The sequence below is a fragment of the Paroedura picta genome, chromosome 2 (assembly GCF_049243985.1).
Source record: "Paroedura picta isolate Pp20150507F chromosome 2, Ppicta_v3.0, whole genome shotgun sequence".
Lineage (NCBI taxonomy): Eukaryota > Metazoa > Chordata > Lepidosauria > Squamata > Gekkonidae > Paroedura > Paroedura picta.
Genome location: NC_135370.1, coordinates 114,731,686 through 114,749,876, shown reverse-complemented (window position 1 = coordinate 114,749,876; position 18,191 = coordinate 114,731,686). Strand labels below are relative to the sequence as shown.

General features: G+C 42.3%; 1 protein-coding gene across 4 annotated transcripts in view; it reads right to left on the bottom strand.

Annotated features, from left to right (window-relative positions):
• Positions 1-1,615, bottom strand: part of LDLRAD3 (low density lipoprotein receptor class A domain containing 3) — a 170,888-nt gene extending 169,273 nt beyond the window's left edge. Inside the window, exon 1 of one of the 4 annotated variants that reach the window (XM_077322194.1) lies at positions 1,352-1,615. In XM_077322194.1, the coding sequence (XP_077178309.1) occupies positions 1,352-1,385 (34 nt within the window). In that variant the 5' untranslated portion in view covers positions 1,386-1,615. The remainder of the gene's footprint in view (positions 1-1,351) is intronic. The other 3 variants (XM_077322193.1, XM_077322192.1, XM_077322191.1) reach the window with 3 other exon arrangements.
• Between the last annotated feature and the right edge of the window lie 16,576 nt (positions 1,616-18,191).

The window sequence follows — 18,191 nt, the reverse complement described above, 5'->3', positions numbered from 1 at the left end:
AGCTACAAACAGGATGGTTCCAAATGTGAAACAAGTATTTGCATTACAAGCTGAATTTGGGTGCAGAAAACTAAGATGTGTGGCGAAGAAGATTCTCAGAACATAGAGTTTTGCCAATATTATCATTGTCCAGTACTTAGAAGTTGCATTAAAATGACTTGTTCATGGCAGGGGTGGAACACTGACAAAATCTGAATATTTTCCAAAACATCTACGTATCATCATTTGTGGCCATCAGAAAGCCCATCTTGCTGCAGTTACAATATTTGAATTATTGTATGTTCTAAAATGAAACAGGGTTTTTTTTGGGGGGGGGGGGTCTATGATAATTTCACTGTCACTTTGCCTACTAAAATTTGTACTTGCCACAGATACTGCACTAGTTGGAAACTGACTTGCATTCGGTCCTGGGTTATAGTCAGTTTCCAAAAACACTGATTCTGATTTCTCCAGTCTGTATCTTCAGGTACGAGGGACCTCTAGCCTTTGCCAAAAACTTGCTTCATGTAGAGCTAAACACCTTCCAAGGAAACTATGGCACCATGGGGCCTGGATTGCGGAGGCAGAGGATTAATCAATTGTGACTAAGTTCGCAGAGTTGGGCAGTTCTAAGAGATAGGCACAGGCCAAATACTTCTTTTCACCAGAGGCATGGTTAAGTACACCTAACTGGAAGTTCTTTCCGGTCCGGAGTGAAGAACCCAGAATAAACTCTTTAGAAGTATTATTAGCAGAAGAAGATGCTGGCCTGGCCTTTCAATCTATACAACTACAGCACAGAAATTAAAGTTATAGTTACTCTCAGAGAAAGGGAGGGTTTCAACATCGTACTACAAACCAAAGGTGACATTCGTTGTCAGGTTTTGTAAACAATCTGGGCTGCTAGAGGGCACAAGAACTGAAAGCCACCTCTCTGTACTAAACAGTCTGTAGTAACGATTAGGAATCCAATAACTAATATCTCAAATCCCAGTCCCACACTCCGAGGTGGCATGGCTCTCTGACCAGTCCGCCTCCCGGAGAAGAGAAGCACTCTCCCTCACAAAAGAGATCGACCCTATGATGCTCCTGAGATCCATACGTGGAACCATCGAAGAAGAAAAAACAGAATAAAATGCACGTCAGGTCCCACAAGCTATCTCTGCAGAAGTCTCCCTTCTGTGCCCCCAGCCTGAGAAGGTACAAAGCAAAGGGGCGTGAGGTGCCGCCACTAGTCCCGGTCCTACAGCCTGAGAGGTCCGTCCCATCGTTACGTTCGCCGTCCTTTCCCTTCCCCCCAGCCGCCAAGAGGAGTCCTGCTCGCCTTCCCCTCCTCCAGCGCGGAGCAGCCCCCCTCGCCGCCTCCACTCACCCGCCGAGCCCAAGAGCAGCCACAGCAGCCACATCGCCCGAGCGTGGCCGTCGCTGCCACTCTGCAAAGTTTGGGGGCTTTCCCTCGGCCGCCTCGGACTCTCGGCCTGAGCCCGGCCCAGGCCCAGGCTGCTGTGCGGGGAAGCAGGCGGGCAGAGGAGAAGGAGGAGGGACAGGGGGAGGCTCCCTCGCAGTCAGCCAGCCGGACCCTCACGCCCAGCCAGCCGTCTGCACGCTCTCATGCACAGACAAAATGCAAACGCTGCAAGGAGAGTTGCTGTTGCACCGCCCCGCCGGTGCTCTTGATCCCGGGCTGACTCTCTGCCCTGACCTGCGGCGCCCCAGTTTCCTGAGCGCCGACCTGCCGCAGGCGCAAGCCTAGACGGGGCCTTGGTGTCTGTCTCCGCAGCACTTTTGAGAGGACTTCCGCTGAGAAGGTGTCCAAGCTCCAGAGCCTGGCAGAAACGATTCCCTTGAGCTTGGTGAGGCTTACTTCTCAGTAAAAATGAATAGGATCATACTCCCGTGCTGTGATCCTCCTAAGCATGCATATTTGGATTTAAGTCGCACTAAAGTCAATGGAATGTACACCAGAGTAAGGTATGATTCAAATGAGTAGCCGTGTTGGTCTGAGGTAGCACAATAAAATCAGAGTCCAGTAGCACCTTTAAGACCAACAAAGATTAATTCAAGGCGTGAGTCTGAGGAAGTGTGCTTGCACTTGAAAGCTCACGCCTTGAATACATATTTGTTGGTCTTAAAGGTGCTCCTGGAGTCTGATTTCAGAGTAAGGTATGGTTAGACTTAAAGTGCACATTACTTTGAAGTAGAATCGTAGAGTTGGAAGAGATCTCCAGAGTCATCTAGTCCAACCCCCTGCGGAATGCAGGAAATGGATCCTCGTGATTTTTGCACTAGATCATCCCAAGCTCATCCCAAGTCAGATCACTAGATCATCCCAAGTCAGAATATAAATTAAATCAATAAATAATGTTAAGAACGCATGGATCCACTGCTTTGTGGTGCCTGCAATGTACAAAAACATTTTCCAGAGCACGAATGTTCATGGTTTCCTAGTATTTTTGCATTGTATCAGAACAGAATCACCAAGAAATCACATATTTCAATAGCCATAAATCAGCCAAATACACATCTGATTGTATGTGCTGTTATCCCAGCACCAAAATGTGATTCCAAAGCTCAGATCCCCATGGATACTCTGAAGTTTTACTTTTAGTCACCCCCAAATCATTGCCCAATTACATATCTTGGCCATTGGCACATATTGCACCACAGAAATGAACTTACTGGTAGTCCTGGTTCCTCAGGAAGCTCGCCTGGCCTCGACCTGGGCCAGGGCCTTTTCGGTCCTGGCCCCAACCTGGTGGCATGAGCTCCCAGAAGGAGTTGTCAACTTTCCGCAGGGCCTGTAAGACAGAGGTCTTCCGCCAGGCATATGGATGAGGCCAGGGTGGATTCCCGCCATTCAGTCTGGGATCCCCCCATCTCCATCTCCATTGTGTCCATCGGTTCCCACTCTCGTCAGTAGGATGGCAAGACTGTGGCCTGACTGGTCGAGGGGATAAATTGATTTATTAGTGCCGCCATCTTTTAGTTTAATAATTTTAACAATGTAATCGGGATATTTAAGGGGTTTTATTGTATTTTTACTCTTTTATTGTGTAAACCACCGTGAGCCTGAACGGGAACGGCGGTATATAAATTCAAGTAATAAATAAATAAATATCCAAATCCACATCTCTGTGGCTCTGCCATGGTGCAAAAATCTGGTTATAAACAAATTATCCTCATGGATCCTCAGAACTTGTGTGTTGGGTCGCCCAAAGCACACTACTACATATTGTGTTTCTAGCCACAGATTTCAACACAAGAAGCATGGATCCACTGCTTTGTAGTGTTGCCATTGTGGAAATCCATGGTTCAGCCAAGACTCACAATCACATCATCACCATACCAACAGAGGACAATGCAGAAATCATGAATCCACTGCACATCCCTCTACACACACAGAGAGAGAAAGAGAAAACACAGAAGACAAAAGCATTCCTTCCTTCTCAAACTGCAAACCTTATGAAGCACACAATCACCTATCCATGTAAGAAATAACTGAGTGTCTCTCTCCTTAGATTGCTCTGAGAAGCCATTAGGGTTGGGTGCTTTGGCGTTCAAAGCAGACGGTCGCTCCCAACGCAGCCAGCACCACGCAGCGAGGGGGGAGGGGAGGCACGGGCGTCAACGTGCTTGTGGGTGCACACACACACACACACACACACACACACACTTCCCCTCCCCTCACCCCCCCGCGGTGCAGCACCCAACCCTAGAAGCCATTGGCCAGAAAGTCCAAATCTAAAGGAAAATAATCCCATAACAGTCAATAAGCTCCCCCACATGCTGAGTGAACTTGGGCTAGTCACAGTCCTGTCTAACAGAACAGTTTCTCTCAGAGCTCTCTCAGCCTCAACAACCTCACAGGGTATCTGTTGTGAGGAGAGAAAGGGAAGCCACTCTGAGACTCCACTGGGCAGTGAAAAGAAGAGTATAAAACTTCTGACACTATAGGAAGTTGGTGGCAGAGAACAGATCCCTTATTAGTTTTTCGTGGCTGAGGCCCATGACTTACTCATGAGTCCACATTCCCAGGGTAAAGGCTTCTCCTGGTTGTCTGCACCAATTTGACATGATTGGCTCTCATTGTCAGAGTACAATTTGAACTAATTAGCCCTCATTGGCAGAGTGCTGTCTCCATATTGGCAGTATACCCCAAGGGAGAGCCAATCAGTTAGGAGGTGAGTTGGCTGCATGCAAGTTCAACTTTACTGATAGTGATGTCAGCTTTTCTCAACTATTTTACCACTGAGAATCACCTGAAATATTTTTCAGGCTTCAAGAAATCCCAGAAGTGGGATCTCCAGGTCCCAGCTGGAGGCTGGCATGCCTGCCACTGTTCAGGGAAGCCAGCCTTCAGATGGGACCTGGAGAACCCCCAGAAGCTATAATTTAGGCGGATTCCCAGGTCCTGCTTCCAAACCACCCACTTTCCCTGGAATCACTGTTGTCTGCAGTCTGGAGAGGAGCTGTAATTGGAGGGATCCTCTGGACCTGGCTGAAGGCAGGCAAGCCTGACCTTCCATGAAGTGTAATTTCACATAGTCATCCCCCCCCCCCCCTTAGCAGCCATAATCTATGGTTGAGCTACGTTGATGATGAGAAGCAGCCACTGGCCTAAGGCAGGGGCGGAGTTGCACAGGTTTGTCCCACCTGGCTGATTGCCTATGGCCACCCCTTCAAACCAACTGCTACCTACAACCCAGTAGACTGCAATCTCAACAAAACAAAATTGAACTACAAAAATCACAGATCTACTCCTGCATGGCCACACCAGCAACAAGAACAAGGTTTCACAGTATGGATACTCAGTGTTTCTGCACTGGCCCACTCCAAATTCACCATGAGATCACCTATCAGTAGCCGCAACATACACTACAAAAATCACAGATCCTCGCCTTCATGGCCATGCCACAGGCCAAAAACATGGATTCAAAGCACACCTCCTAATGGTTCCTCAGGGTCTTTGCATCCAATCTCCCCAAACTCAATATAACATGTTTTTATCAATACCCACCGCATACACCACAAACTTCATTGATCCACACCTGCATGGCAACTCCAGGAAGCAAAAACATCATTTCCAAACTTCATTTCCTCATAGATCCTCAGGATTTTTGTGCTGGGACACTCCAGGCTCACCATGAGATTACTATTATATCGATAGCCACAGCATGCACCACAAAACCATAGATCCACATCTTCATGGACATACCACAAGCCAAAACAATGGTTCCAAACCACACATCTTAGTGGATCCTCAAGGTTTTTGCATTCAGTCACACCAAACTCACCATAAAACCACCTATTCTATAGACTGCCACAGCATACACCACAAAAATCACTGATCTGCACCTGTCTGGCCACGGCATGGAGCAAAAACTTCTTTGTTCTGCTTTGTTCTGTTGTCATGATCAAGAGGTGTGGTTTCATGGTGAGTTCAAGGTGACCAAAAAAACCCATAAGGATTCATGAAGGAATAATGTTTTCAGACTACAGAGAGACCGCCCTATGCATACTGAGCTTCCTAAATGAGAAACAAAGGACAGTATACAATGACATAACATCTGCCAGCAAAAATGACCAGCTACCACACAGATGTTAATTCATTTATGGCCATGGAAGTACTGATAAAGCATACCTTTACAAGACTCTCCTCAACACTTTCCATGGCCAAGGGAAGATCATATTACCAGTTGCTTCAACTGAGATTGTTGTGAACTTGCTAGAAGGTGGTAGAACTTACTTTGGGCAGTTTAAGCTGGTGCCACCACTTACAGACACAACCATATCCAACAAAGACCAACTTAGAAAAGACCACAATAATACAAAGCACTAACTGTTGTGAACACCATCTTAAGGATCATGACCTCAGAAAAACCATTTGGTGATAAACTGAAATTCTTTTTTTTAATATGATTTTTTAATTTTTATATAGAAAGAACAAGGAAAAATCTTTGATTACAATATTACAATATCATCCCTCCCTCTACTCCCCAAAGTCCCCATTTGCTTGAAGTTTTGCATTGCTGAATACTGTAGATGTTTGTTGCCTGTAAATATAAAAACAAAGCCACAACAAAAAAATCCCACTTTAACATAACATTTCCAGCACTTACAGTCTACGGGTGTTATAAAATTACCCTTAGAATTGAACCAAGGCATAGATAATCAGCTGGTTCCTGCACTTGTTTACAACAACATATTTTAAGTACTTAACATTAAGCATTTCTTATAAAACAATATGAACTTTAATCTAGTATTTATAAAAATTAAATTAAAAAGGGGAAAATCCCTTTATCATGACATTTACAGCTACTTTAGCCCAGTATTTTTTTAAAGGGGGGGGGGAAGAAACCTGCTTTATCATAACATTTGCAGCTCTTAAATTCTTCAATTCAAATTGTTTTAAAATCTTTGCAGTTACTGTAAGAATGCCATCCATACAGAAACAGAATATAGAAATTGTCAGCCCCCCCCCCTTGCCTCCTCCCAATCTTCTTAAGGAGGTCTCAATTCGAGGCTTAGGAAATGAAGTTGTGCCCCTTTCCACAGAATATCTGCCAATGATTTCTTGAAACAGTTGCACCTCCTGATCTCCAATCTGGGGTGTGTTAGGACCAATTTTTTTCCGAGAAGCTCTTTTAGAATAGTTACTTTCAGGACAAACCAATGTGTCTTTTGGCTGATTCTTTTGTGCTTCTGCTTTCAGATATGTCTTTTCGGTAAAGGTAACCCTATCTGGGGGAACTTGATCAGTGATGATAATACACTGAAATTCTTGGCGGTAACTCCAGACAGATACTGCCAGTAGTGAAGCATGAAGACAGAACACAAAGTATAGAGACCTGCATAAAACTTCACCCACTATGGGAACATTTCAAAGTCCTACAACTATATATATAAAAAAAAAGAATGTGCCACAGAAGATTATTTCAGTGACTGGCTACTCCAGATTGGCAACAGAGAACATATCACCATTGAGGGACTACAGGAGGAAATGATGGAAATGCCTCCTGAAATATTGTCTGGCCCAGACATGCCTACACAAATCTTTGTGGATTATATAATCAATTGATCACATAATTGCATGGCAACTACAGGGGAAGGAAATAACATACTTCTGTGCAGACTCTTTTGTCAATAAGACTCCAGAGAACAGTGAAGACTATTTCCCAGTTGAGTTCCTAAGCTCACTTAAACCAGTGGGGAGGCCACTGCATGCACTCTTACTGAAGATTGGTGCACTCATAATTCTGCTATGCAACCTCGACACCAAAAAGGGACTATGCAGTGGTACAAGGGAAACAGCTGAAACCCAATTTGATAGTGGGAGAAGTGGTCACAGGGTCAGCATCTAGGGATGCTGTATACATTCCAAGGACATAACTTACACCGACAGACATGGATCTACCATTCAAGCTATGACAATGTCAATTCCCAGTGACACTGGCATTTGCTATGACTATCAACAAGTTACAAGGACAATCTCTGGATAAGGTGGGAGCCAGTGTTCAGCCACAGCCAACTCTATGTCGCCCTCTCTCGAGTTTGCCACTCTCAAGACATTAAGGTACACATTGTTAATTGCATGCAACAAGGAAGACTTTGGGAGAACTAAGATAAAACAATTACAAAAAAGCATTTTTACAAAGAAATTCTCATCTATTCACAGATCTGTACTAACAAAAAGCCAATCCACTTCACAAGATATCTATCCCATACAGTACTAATAAGAAGTGAAAGCAATACATCACCCAATGCCATGACAGAAAAAAAACAGAACAAGCCAAAAATCACAGCACTAAAACACCACAGATTACCACATGAGGCAACATGCAGAAGAGTGTCCATGTCTCCTGCCCTGGGAGGATAATCATCCTACTAACTCTTCCACAAACAATATACTTAATTGTTACAACATGACATAACATACCATCCAAACCCACACTTTCCTGGATGCAACAAACTTTACAACAATATGACAGGTCTCTGATTGGCCCTTGGGGGGAGAGCCCTCCCCCCCCCAACAGCCACTCAGAGGAACTGGCATGCTGTTGGGAAGTACCAGATTAAAAATTCCATAGCCCTCTACCATGTGACCAGACAAGAAATAATTATTGTGGCTAAATTACCTTTTTGTATATACAGTCTGGATATACATGCCATTGTACAAGGGCAGGTTAATGATATGGTGTGTGTATCTATTACACATTGGTATGTTTGCCCAATTATCTAATTTGGGGCTTTTCTACCTAGATATTTTTTGTCTGTTCTGGCTCTATATTTTCAGTTTATCCCTAATTTCTGTATGCATTTTTGTGCCCTTAGTTTTCACTTTAGGAGGTTGGGTTTTGTCCAATATTTTCTTAATTCTTTTGAGATCACTTTTATCCCGATGCTTTTCTGGAAGCCAATTTTGAGTCTGTTTTTTTCTCAGGTGTAATGTCTACTCCAACCTACCGTTAGACCACTGTTCAATTATTGGACTGTCTGTGTCAATCATTTCCTCTCCTCCCGCCCCCCCCCCCCAAATACAAGTGATTTCTTTTTTGAAACCACTAAAATACTAGTATATCCCTGGAACATATAAGGAAAAAGACATATCTTCCTGAGGGAGAGCACTATAGACTTACCTTTTTGAATAAACAAAACCTGGGAATTCAGAGAACCTGCTAAGCATATTGTCAGAATGCTCCAGTGATACATTGCTGCTATTTTTAAAAGAAGACTGCTGTGACACCACTGATGACAATAACACCCTTTCTTGGGAATCCTCATGACTGAAAACACGTGCAGAAGAAAATAAACTGATTCCACAACTGTCATTATGCATAGGAAGGCAAACATACAGAAGTAAATTGAGATGCAAGAAAGCTCTTGTTCAGGTCAGGAATTTTTCAGATGTGTACAGTACAGGCACATTGCTGAATTCTAGGAACACAATTTAATTCAGTACTGATTTTCATGAATGGTTTGAACTCTTGCAAACACAAATATAGGATGACAGGATGTCTTCTGCTTTCCTGGGTTTAGCATAATGGTCTGAGGAGACACTTGGACCAAGTTTCCACACAAAGAATCTGTCCCTGGACAGCCACTGGTTGCTGGCGAGTTTTAGAGCCCCCTCCACATGACGTCGCCTGCATCCCAGAGGCTGTCCAGAGGCTTTTTCATCTTTTTTACCATTGAGAAAACCCTGCAAAGTTCTTCAGGTTTTGAGAAACCCCAGAAGTGGCATGATAGTGCAGAATATGGTTGGAAAACATAGCTATGCACATGCCCACTTAGTGCCCTTCCCCTTCCCAATCCTGCCAGGCCCATCATTGGCCATTTTGTGAGGGGGGGCAGGTCAACATGATCATGTATAGTCATATCACCTGATAAATGTTTAACAAATTAAAAAATATATATTTAAAATTAGTTAGGTCTCACCCCTTCCAGGGCTGAGAAGAAACCCCAGGGTGAGAAAGCCTGCTCTAACCAAATAGGTGTGGCATTTTTTAAATGTCCCACCTTGGTGTCATGTGTAAAATGAATGTGTGCCCCAGTCATGAAATCTCTGAAAAGCTACCAGCTGAACACAGCCTTGGTCTCAGCAGGGCTCACATAAGATGTAGCATGAAACTACTGAGTAGCTTCTTTCCAGCCAAGAATTCAATTCTTTGTGAAATAGCCTAAAGCTGCCAACTGATTTTTTTAAACTGTCATCAGCTAATCTTCAGAAAAATACTGCTGGGTGCAAGCACAGTTCTTGTAACTCATTTTTAATGTAGTCAATTGAGAAGCTTGTGGTATAGAGATTTATTGATAAGAATTTCATATAATTTGGAAGGATGAATGTTTTCATTATTATTTTAATATTTAGCTTTTTTGTTATAACTGAAGTGAAGCTTTAACCCTCAGTCATTAATTTCCGAGTGCATGCCACTAATGTTTGTAGCTGCAAATTGCTATTCCCTGTGTGAATTAGTGCCAAAAATAATGAAGGTATTTTAACCATCCAGGGTCCTGGTAATATATGTCTGATAAAAGTAAAGTTTTGTTCTAACCTTCTCCTATGAGCCAGAATGACACTAGCTCTAACATTTCATTAAGCCTAAAGTAGAATAGGGAGAAAAGGCCCTTTACTCTTGAAATTGCAATTAATTTTATATTAATTTTTAAAACCTTAACAGAAGCATAATAATGTGTTATGCCTGTGTACAATTTAAGCAACAACAACAACAAAATTGCACCAGGTGGACTCATGGAGGCAACTTGGCATCTTCTTGATTTCTAATGGGCCCCTTCACCATACTAAAACATAAACCATTCCCACCTGGAAACTTTTATTTCTTCCTTCAAATGAAGGACTGCAATCTGGATTGTCAGATACCTAGGTGGATAGGGAATTGATTAGAGAACTGCACTCAAAGAGTTGTTCTCAATGGTGTTTCATCAGACTGGAGGGAGGTGAGTAGCGGGGTACCTCAGGGCTCAGGGCTCGGTCCGGTACTTTTTAACATATCTATTAATGATCTAGATGAGGGGGTGGAGGGACTACTCATCAAGTTTGCAGATGACACCAAATTGAGAGGACTGGCAAATATCCAGAAGATAGAGACAGAGTTCAACGAGATCTGAACACAATGGGAAAATGAGCAAATGAGAACAAGATGCAATTTAATAAAGATAAGTATAAAGTTCTGCATCTGGGTCAGAAAAATGAAAAGCATGCCTACTGGATGGGGGATATGCTTCTAGGTAACATTGTGTGTGAACGAGACCTTGGGGTACTTGTGGACTGTAAGCTAAACATGAGCAGGCAGTGTGATGCAGTGGTAAAAAAGGCAAATGCCATTTTGGGCTGTATCAATAAGGGCATAACATCAAAATCACAAGATGTCATAGTCCCATTGTATACAGCACTAGTCAGACCACCCTTGGAGTACTGTGTGAAATTCTGGAGGCCTCACTTCCCCAGCCAGAAAAAGGTTGGGGACCACTGCTTTAGGATGCTTTGGGCTGATCTTGCGTTGAGCAGGGGGTTGGACTAGATGGCCTGTATGGCCCCTTCCAACTCTATGATTCTATGATTCTGTGATAATAGCCCAGCACCCTTTCTCACATAGTTTTCAGCCAGTTCCTCTAGATGACCAACAACAGCAGAGAGGCCGAGACATTCCCCTAATGATGCTTCCTAACACTGGGCTTCAGAGAACGATTGCCTCTGAACGTGGAGTTTCTCCACAGTCACTTTGGCTTGTAGTCACTGATAGACCTGTCCTCCATGGATCTTATCTAATGCCCTTTGAAAGCTGTTCCTGTGGCCATCACTACATCATCTGGCATCTATTTCCACATTTTATTCACTTTCTGTGTAAATAATTATTTCCTTTGCCCTGTCCTGAACCTACTGTCCATCAGCTTCCTTGGATGCCCTTGAGTTTAACAAAGAGAGAGTTTTTTTGCCAACACTCTCCACTCCATACATAATTTTATAAACCTTTATCATGTCTGCCTATCCTCAGCCTTTCTTCATAGGAAAAGTGCTCCAACTCCCTCTTCTATATTTCTTCTAGCTCTGCAATGCCTATTATACCAAGACTGCTGAATCTGGTGACCAAAATTGTACACAGTATTATCAGAGCAACGTTGCCATGGTCATTTTGGGTTGCTGCAGGAGAGGGGAAAGGAGAGGGGAAAGTCAACGAAAATCACCCTGCCCTTGTGCTCATTGGAAGTTCTAGCCAGGATCCAAGCCATTAAGGGCACACAATCTGTGAGGAGAATGACAGTTCTATGTGATGCTGTCAGTATATAGCCCAAGCCTGTGTATTGCTTTTTGTATGCAGTAGTCCATTACCACTAAAGAAAAGGATCTATGATTTAGTTAAAAGTAACTAATGACTAGATACAAAGGCAATGTAAACCCTAACAGACTAGTTAAATATTCAGGAATCTATTTATAGACAGGCTTACCATTTCTATGTAAAATCTACTAATCATTTCTCCTAAATGGAACCCATTCTTCTTGTGCAGTTCTGTCCATCTAAGTAGAATGATGCTGGATATTATTAGTAAGAAAATAGTTATGAAACTAATTTTTAAGATAGTTTTAAATCAGTTTAAATTTTAAAAAAATCTTAAAATCTGCGCTGAGCTATTGGGGAAGGGCAACACTAGAAATCCAATAATAAATAAAATAAATAATTGTGCATATAGGCATGTGTATGTCCAGAGACAGACTGGCCCTTTAACTTACCAGGAAAGTTTATGGTAGGCTGCTCCTCTGAAGAGCCATTAGGGCCAGGAGCTACCTGACCGAGGTGTGGTGCTGACAGAACTGCAAGAATAGATATAGGAGTCCTCTGAAGCTCTTTGGCTGCCTGGTTCACCTTGCTCCAGGACTGTATTAGTATCACAGTCTGCCCTGTGTGTCTTCTGCAGGGTATGCCGAAAGACTTATATTAAAGAAAAACACCTAAAGCACAGTATATATAGTGAGGTACTATGTAGTGAGGTACAATTGTGTAACCGTTGAGTTCCTTTCATTTATTGATTGATTTATTTTTGCACAGTCCACAAGCTGTGCTTCTTGTAGATGTAGCCTGTTGAATTAATGTGAATTCTAACTTGGCAGTCTCCTGCCTCAGAAGCCCAGTATAAAACCCTATTGTGGAATAAATAAAACATATAACAAAGAATGCGACCTTTAAAGTGTTCACAAAAGTAAACTCTGAAATTCTGTTTCTTCGCTCTGAAATTCTCTCTCTTCTCTACAGTGACCTGTATCAAGTTATACAGAGCCCATGAAACACCCTTAGAAGCTGCTGATCTCAGAAGATGGAATTTCTGGATTTTGTTCAGCCCCTTCATTCTACGCCTCTCCACCCTGAAGCCTGTGGCAAGTGAGAACAAAAGTGTGCTTTTTTGTTATCTCTGGAATCAGAAATTATAAACTTAAAAATCTGAGATTATGCTCATTAAGGACACAGGTAATAATAGTTTGCAACATTTTATAAATGACTGGCTCCTATTAGGCAAGAGATTATATAATGATTAGCTGTAGAATTTGATGAATTCAAAACAATAATGATCCTTTGTTTAATTACATCGCACAAGAATGATATATGTGATTTCTGAAAACATCTGTAAACTGGGCAATTTCATTAACATTTATCATTGTAGCCATGCATATTAGCATATGGATATGGATCCATTTACCTATTAAAATTTGTCTTCATTATAACTTTTTAGTGTTTTGACCTTTTAACTCTGCTTGAGATAGAAGCTGATCCAAATATTGCAGTACAATTCAGCCCCGAATGATAATATTGGAGTCCTGCAGTCGGAAAAGAAGTCCTCAATTAGTTATCCAAAATCCTGCATGAAGATGTCTGAATGAAAAATTAAGTGGGCTAAGGAAGTGTTCATTCCCACAATTAAGAGGACATTAAGTGTTATTTGATACATTACATTTTAAAAGTGTACACATAAAGAGTTCTATATGAACACATCAAATGTAATGTAGTCATTTGACAAAAAGGATGTTTGCAAACGTGTTCATTACACAGATGCTCAACAGCTCGGAGAGCTTTCTGCTTTCCAGAGGGCCTGCAAAACAGAGCTCTTCCACCAGGCTTACGGTCGGGGCCAGTGCTAGAGCCACAGGTCCTCTTTCCTGCTGGAGCATCTACATCTCTGCGCTGAACATCTGGCCCCCGATGCTGCCTCTGAAAGTAAGAATAAGGTTTTTGCCATCTGGAATTATTATAATGTTATTGGGTTTTAATGGGATTTTATGGGGTTTTATTGTATTGTTGAACTTTTTATGTAACCTACTGCAAGCCGGTTCCTGAAAGCAGTGGGCTAGAAATTAGATAGATAGATAGATAGATAGATAGATAGATAGATAGATAGATAGAGAGAGAGAGAGAGAGAGAGAGAGAGAGAGAGAGAGAGAGAGAGAGAGAGAGAGAGAGAGAGAGAGAGACGAGACGAGACGAGACGAGACGAGACGAGACGAGACGAGACGAGACACGATACTTGGGATTAGCAGTTCTCTGCTACAATGTTGAGTAGTGGCTCAAACATTGGACTAGGACAGGAGGGATTCAAGTTTGAATTACTCATTAAGCTCTTTGGACTTTGGGCCAGTCAGTCTCTTTCTGTGAACCCATGTGCAAGATTGTGGTGATGATGAAATGGTTGAGAGGAGAACCATAAGATCCGCTAAGGGAGGTCAGAATGAAAATATGATGGGCATGGTAAATAATGCATGAACTCATGGAATGATTCCCATGACTGGAATGTAATAGTGGATGGATATGAACTGTTCAGAAAAAAACAAAATAGATCGAAGAGGTGAAGAAGTGGCACTGTATGTGAGAAAAGGGCTTACCTGTAGGGAAATTCTAGTGAAGGAGAGCATATCTACAGTGGAAAGCATCTGGGTAAAAATAAGCGAGGGGAAACAAACAGTGTGGTGGTTGGTGTCTGCTACCGACCGCCTGACCAACGAGATGATGTGGATGCTGCACTTTGTGAGCAGCTTGAGAAAATATCCAAGCGGCAGGACCTTGTCATCATGGGTGACTTCAATTTCCCAGTTGTGTGCTGGGAAACAAACTCTGCGAAGCGTCCTCAGTCAGGCTACTTTCTGACCTGCCTGGCTGACAATTTCATTTATCAAATGGTAGATGAACCCACAAGAGGTTCAGCCATACTGGACTTAATATTGACCAACAGGCAAGAGTTGGTGGATGAGGTGAAGGAGGTGGGGACCCTAGGGGGAAGTGACCATGTCCTCATAGAATTCCTTTTGAGATGGGGGGGGCAAGGAAGCTGGTAGCTGGCAGATGTTGGATTTTCGTAGGGCAAACTTTAATAAACTCAGAGACATGATGAGTGTCATACCATGTACAAGAATGCTGGAAGGGAAGGGAGCATGTGAACGGTGGGCGCTACTCAAACAAGAGCTATTGCATGCTCAATCAATGACTATCCCAGAAAGACGAAAACACTGCAGGAGCTCTAAGAAGCCTATTTGGATGAACAGAGAACTTCAAGAGGAACTAAGAAAGAAAAGGGAGATGTTCAAGAAATGGAGGAAAGGACAGAGCTCTAAAGAAGAGTACCTACAGGTTACTAGGCACTGTAGATCAGTCATCAGAAAGGCCAAAGCTGAGAGTGAGCTAAGATTGGCCAGGGAAGCCCATTGTAACAAGAAGAGATTTTTCAGTTATGTGAGAAGGAAACGTAAAGTAAAGGAGGCAATAGGCCCACTGTTGGGTAGAGATGGACAAACTCTAACGGAGGATGCAGAGAAAGCAGAAAGGCTCAGGGTCTATTTTACATCCGTTTTTTTCCCACAGGTCAAAGGGTTTAGGCACATCTAGAGATGACAGTAGCCAAGGGATTGTGTCTGGGTGGCAGGTTGACATGGACAGAAAGGTTGTCAAGAGGCATTTAGCTGTACTGGATGAGTTCAAATCCCCTGGGCCGGATGAAATGCACCCGAGAGTGCTCAAAGAACTTTCCGGAGAATTTGCAGAACCCTTGTCCATCATCTTCGGGACCTCTTGAAGGACTGGAGATGTCCCAGAGGACTGGAAGAGAGCAAACGTTATTCCGATCTTCAAAAAAGGGAGGAAGAATGACCCGGGAAACTACAGTCCAGTGAGTCTGACCTCTGTTGTGGGGAATATAATGGAACAGATATTAAAGGAAGCGATCTGCAAACATCTTGGATTGGTGATCCAAGGAAGTCAGCATGGCTTTGTCTCCAACAGGTCCTGTTAGACCAACTTGGTTTCCTTTTTTGACCAAGTAACAGGTTTGCTGGATCGTGGAAATTCGGTTGATGTCATTTACTTGGATTTTAGTAAAGCTTTTGACAAGGTTCCCCATGATGCTCTGATGGATAAATTGAAGGACTGCAATCTGGATTTTCAGATAGTTAGGTGGATAGGGAATTGGTTAGAGAACCGTACTCAAAGAGTTCCCGTTGGCTGCAGAGGAAAGGACACGCAGTAATGGGTTTAAACTACAAGTACAACGATATAGGCTCGATATCAGGAAACATTTTTTCACAGTCAGAGTAGTTCAGCAGTGGAATAGGCTGCCTAAGGAGGTGGTGAGCTCCCCCTCACTGGCAGTCTTCAAGCAAAGGTTGGATACACACTTTTCTTGGATGCTTTAGGATGCTTTGGGCTGATCCTGAGCAAGTGGTTGGACTAGATGGCCTGTATGGCCCCTTCCAACTCTATGATTCTATACCATCTTTTGAAAAATGTTAATAGAAAAGCTGAGTTATATCTCTTAAATGGCTGCTGCAGGAAAGAAAATAAAAAGTGGAAGTCCTATTGCACAAGTGGAACTTTGTCAGCAGACCTCAAATCCAGATTATGGACTGCAAATTATAGCTCTTTTTCTGCAGAATATGTAATTCTTTCATTCAGAACTTCAAAGTGGAATGTATATATCTCATGTCTTTTGCAATAGCTGATGATTTTGAGGTGGTAGTAATTGTGTATATTAGTAATTGTGTATATCTGATCTGTACTCATTCTGCTACCTCTGCTTTAAGAGACTGCAGTAGGCATTTCTCCAATGTATATTGAAGACACAGTACGAAATCAGCGGTGGTATGGTGACGCTTTAGTCTGCTTTTTGAAATGTGCTTGTAATTTCTTTGTGGGAAGGAATTATTCTGAAACTCTCTTGAGGAACAATTAATGCATCTGATTAAGAACCAGATGGATTGATTAAGAATATATTCTTGTCCTTTTGGAAAAAAATAATTAATTCCAAGAGTCTTACTGTTGTCTCTATGAAGCCAATATATTCAGAAATTAATGCATATTTTTGTACTCTTTTTTATATAATAAATTACATTGAATGTCTTTTTTTCCTGAGACCACTGCATCGTGGGGTCAATAGATCTGCCTCTGTTGTTTTTCTTGAAACTCTTGTGTGTACTTCTCATACAGAAAGAAAAACATTTTTCAATTAAATTCAGCTTGGCAAGTCCAGTTAACGAAACTTGGTGATGCAAAGATTCTCCTCATCAGGAACCCAAAGTGGTTTATTTGATTGATAATGCACAAGTGGTATGGCCTCTTCACTTGTAGGTTTAGCTCTTCTGATTATGGATGATTATCAATTCACCCTTACTGTTGTCTAAAATAATGTCCCTCTTAGAAATCATTCTGCCTACTAATATATTTTAACAAGTGAAGGACCCTCAAGTATTTGGTAGGAACATCTCATTTTCCTCTGTATTCCCTCCTCCATGACTTCCTCTTTAATTTCCCTTGCAGCTCCCTTACTCTTTGCCCCTTTCTGCTTTGTTTTGTTCTCTCACCCACCAGCCAACCCACTTTTATAAACACACCATCTTCACCTTTCCATACTTCCCTTTCCTCTCCTCACAATAGACACCCTATGAGGTAGGTGAGGCTGAGAGAGCCCTGATATCACTGCTTGGTCAGAACAGCTTCATCAGTGTTGTGGTGAGCCCAAGGTCACCCAGCTAGCTCCATGTAGGGGAGCCCAGAATCAAACCTGACTTGCCAGATTAGAAGTCCGCACTCCTAACCACTACACCAATCATGGAGGATTGCATGAATTACCTATGGCAAACGCTGGCAGGTTCTCATGGGAATTGTAGTCCATGAACATCTGGAGGACCACAGGTTGACTACCCCTGACCTATACTGTCTTCACATTCAATGTACAATCACTCCTGCAATGTGAGACAGGAGTGCAAAAGAGGAATAAAGGGAAGTATCTGCATAATCATATTGAATTCACAGACTTACTGCTATAGGTATATTACCAGTTGGACAAAATCCCAAATTTTGCCCGTAAATTATATCAAGAGAAGTAGTTTCTTAATAACATATTGATTTATGAATAATTATTTTACAATATCAAGAATTAAGAGTTATAAGTTCAATTAGGTCTATTAATTAATAGTAAAATAATAATTGATTTAAATCTGCAAGAACAGACATGAGGAAATACATCTTCAAAAACCGTATCTCCATTGGAAAGATCAATCACATTGAATTTCCACATAGATTCTTTTTAGAATGTTTAGTAAAGACACTGTTTATAGTTCATACAGGGAGGAAACTCTTATTTATTTGTTTATTACACTTTTATACCACCCTCCCTTGTGGCTCAGGGTGGTTTACACAAAACGTAGGGATAGTACAGTGCAA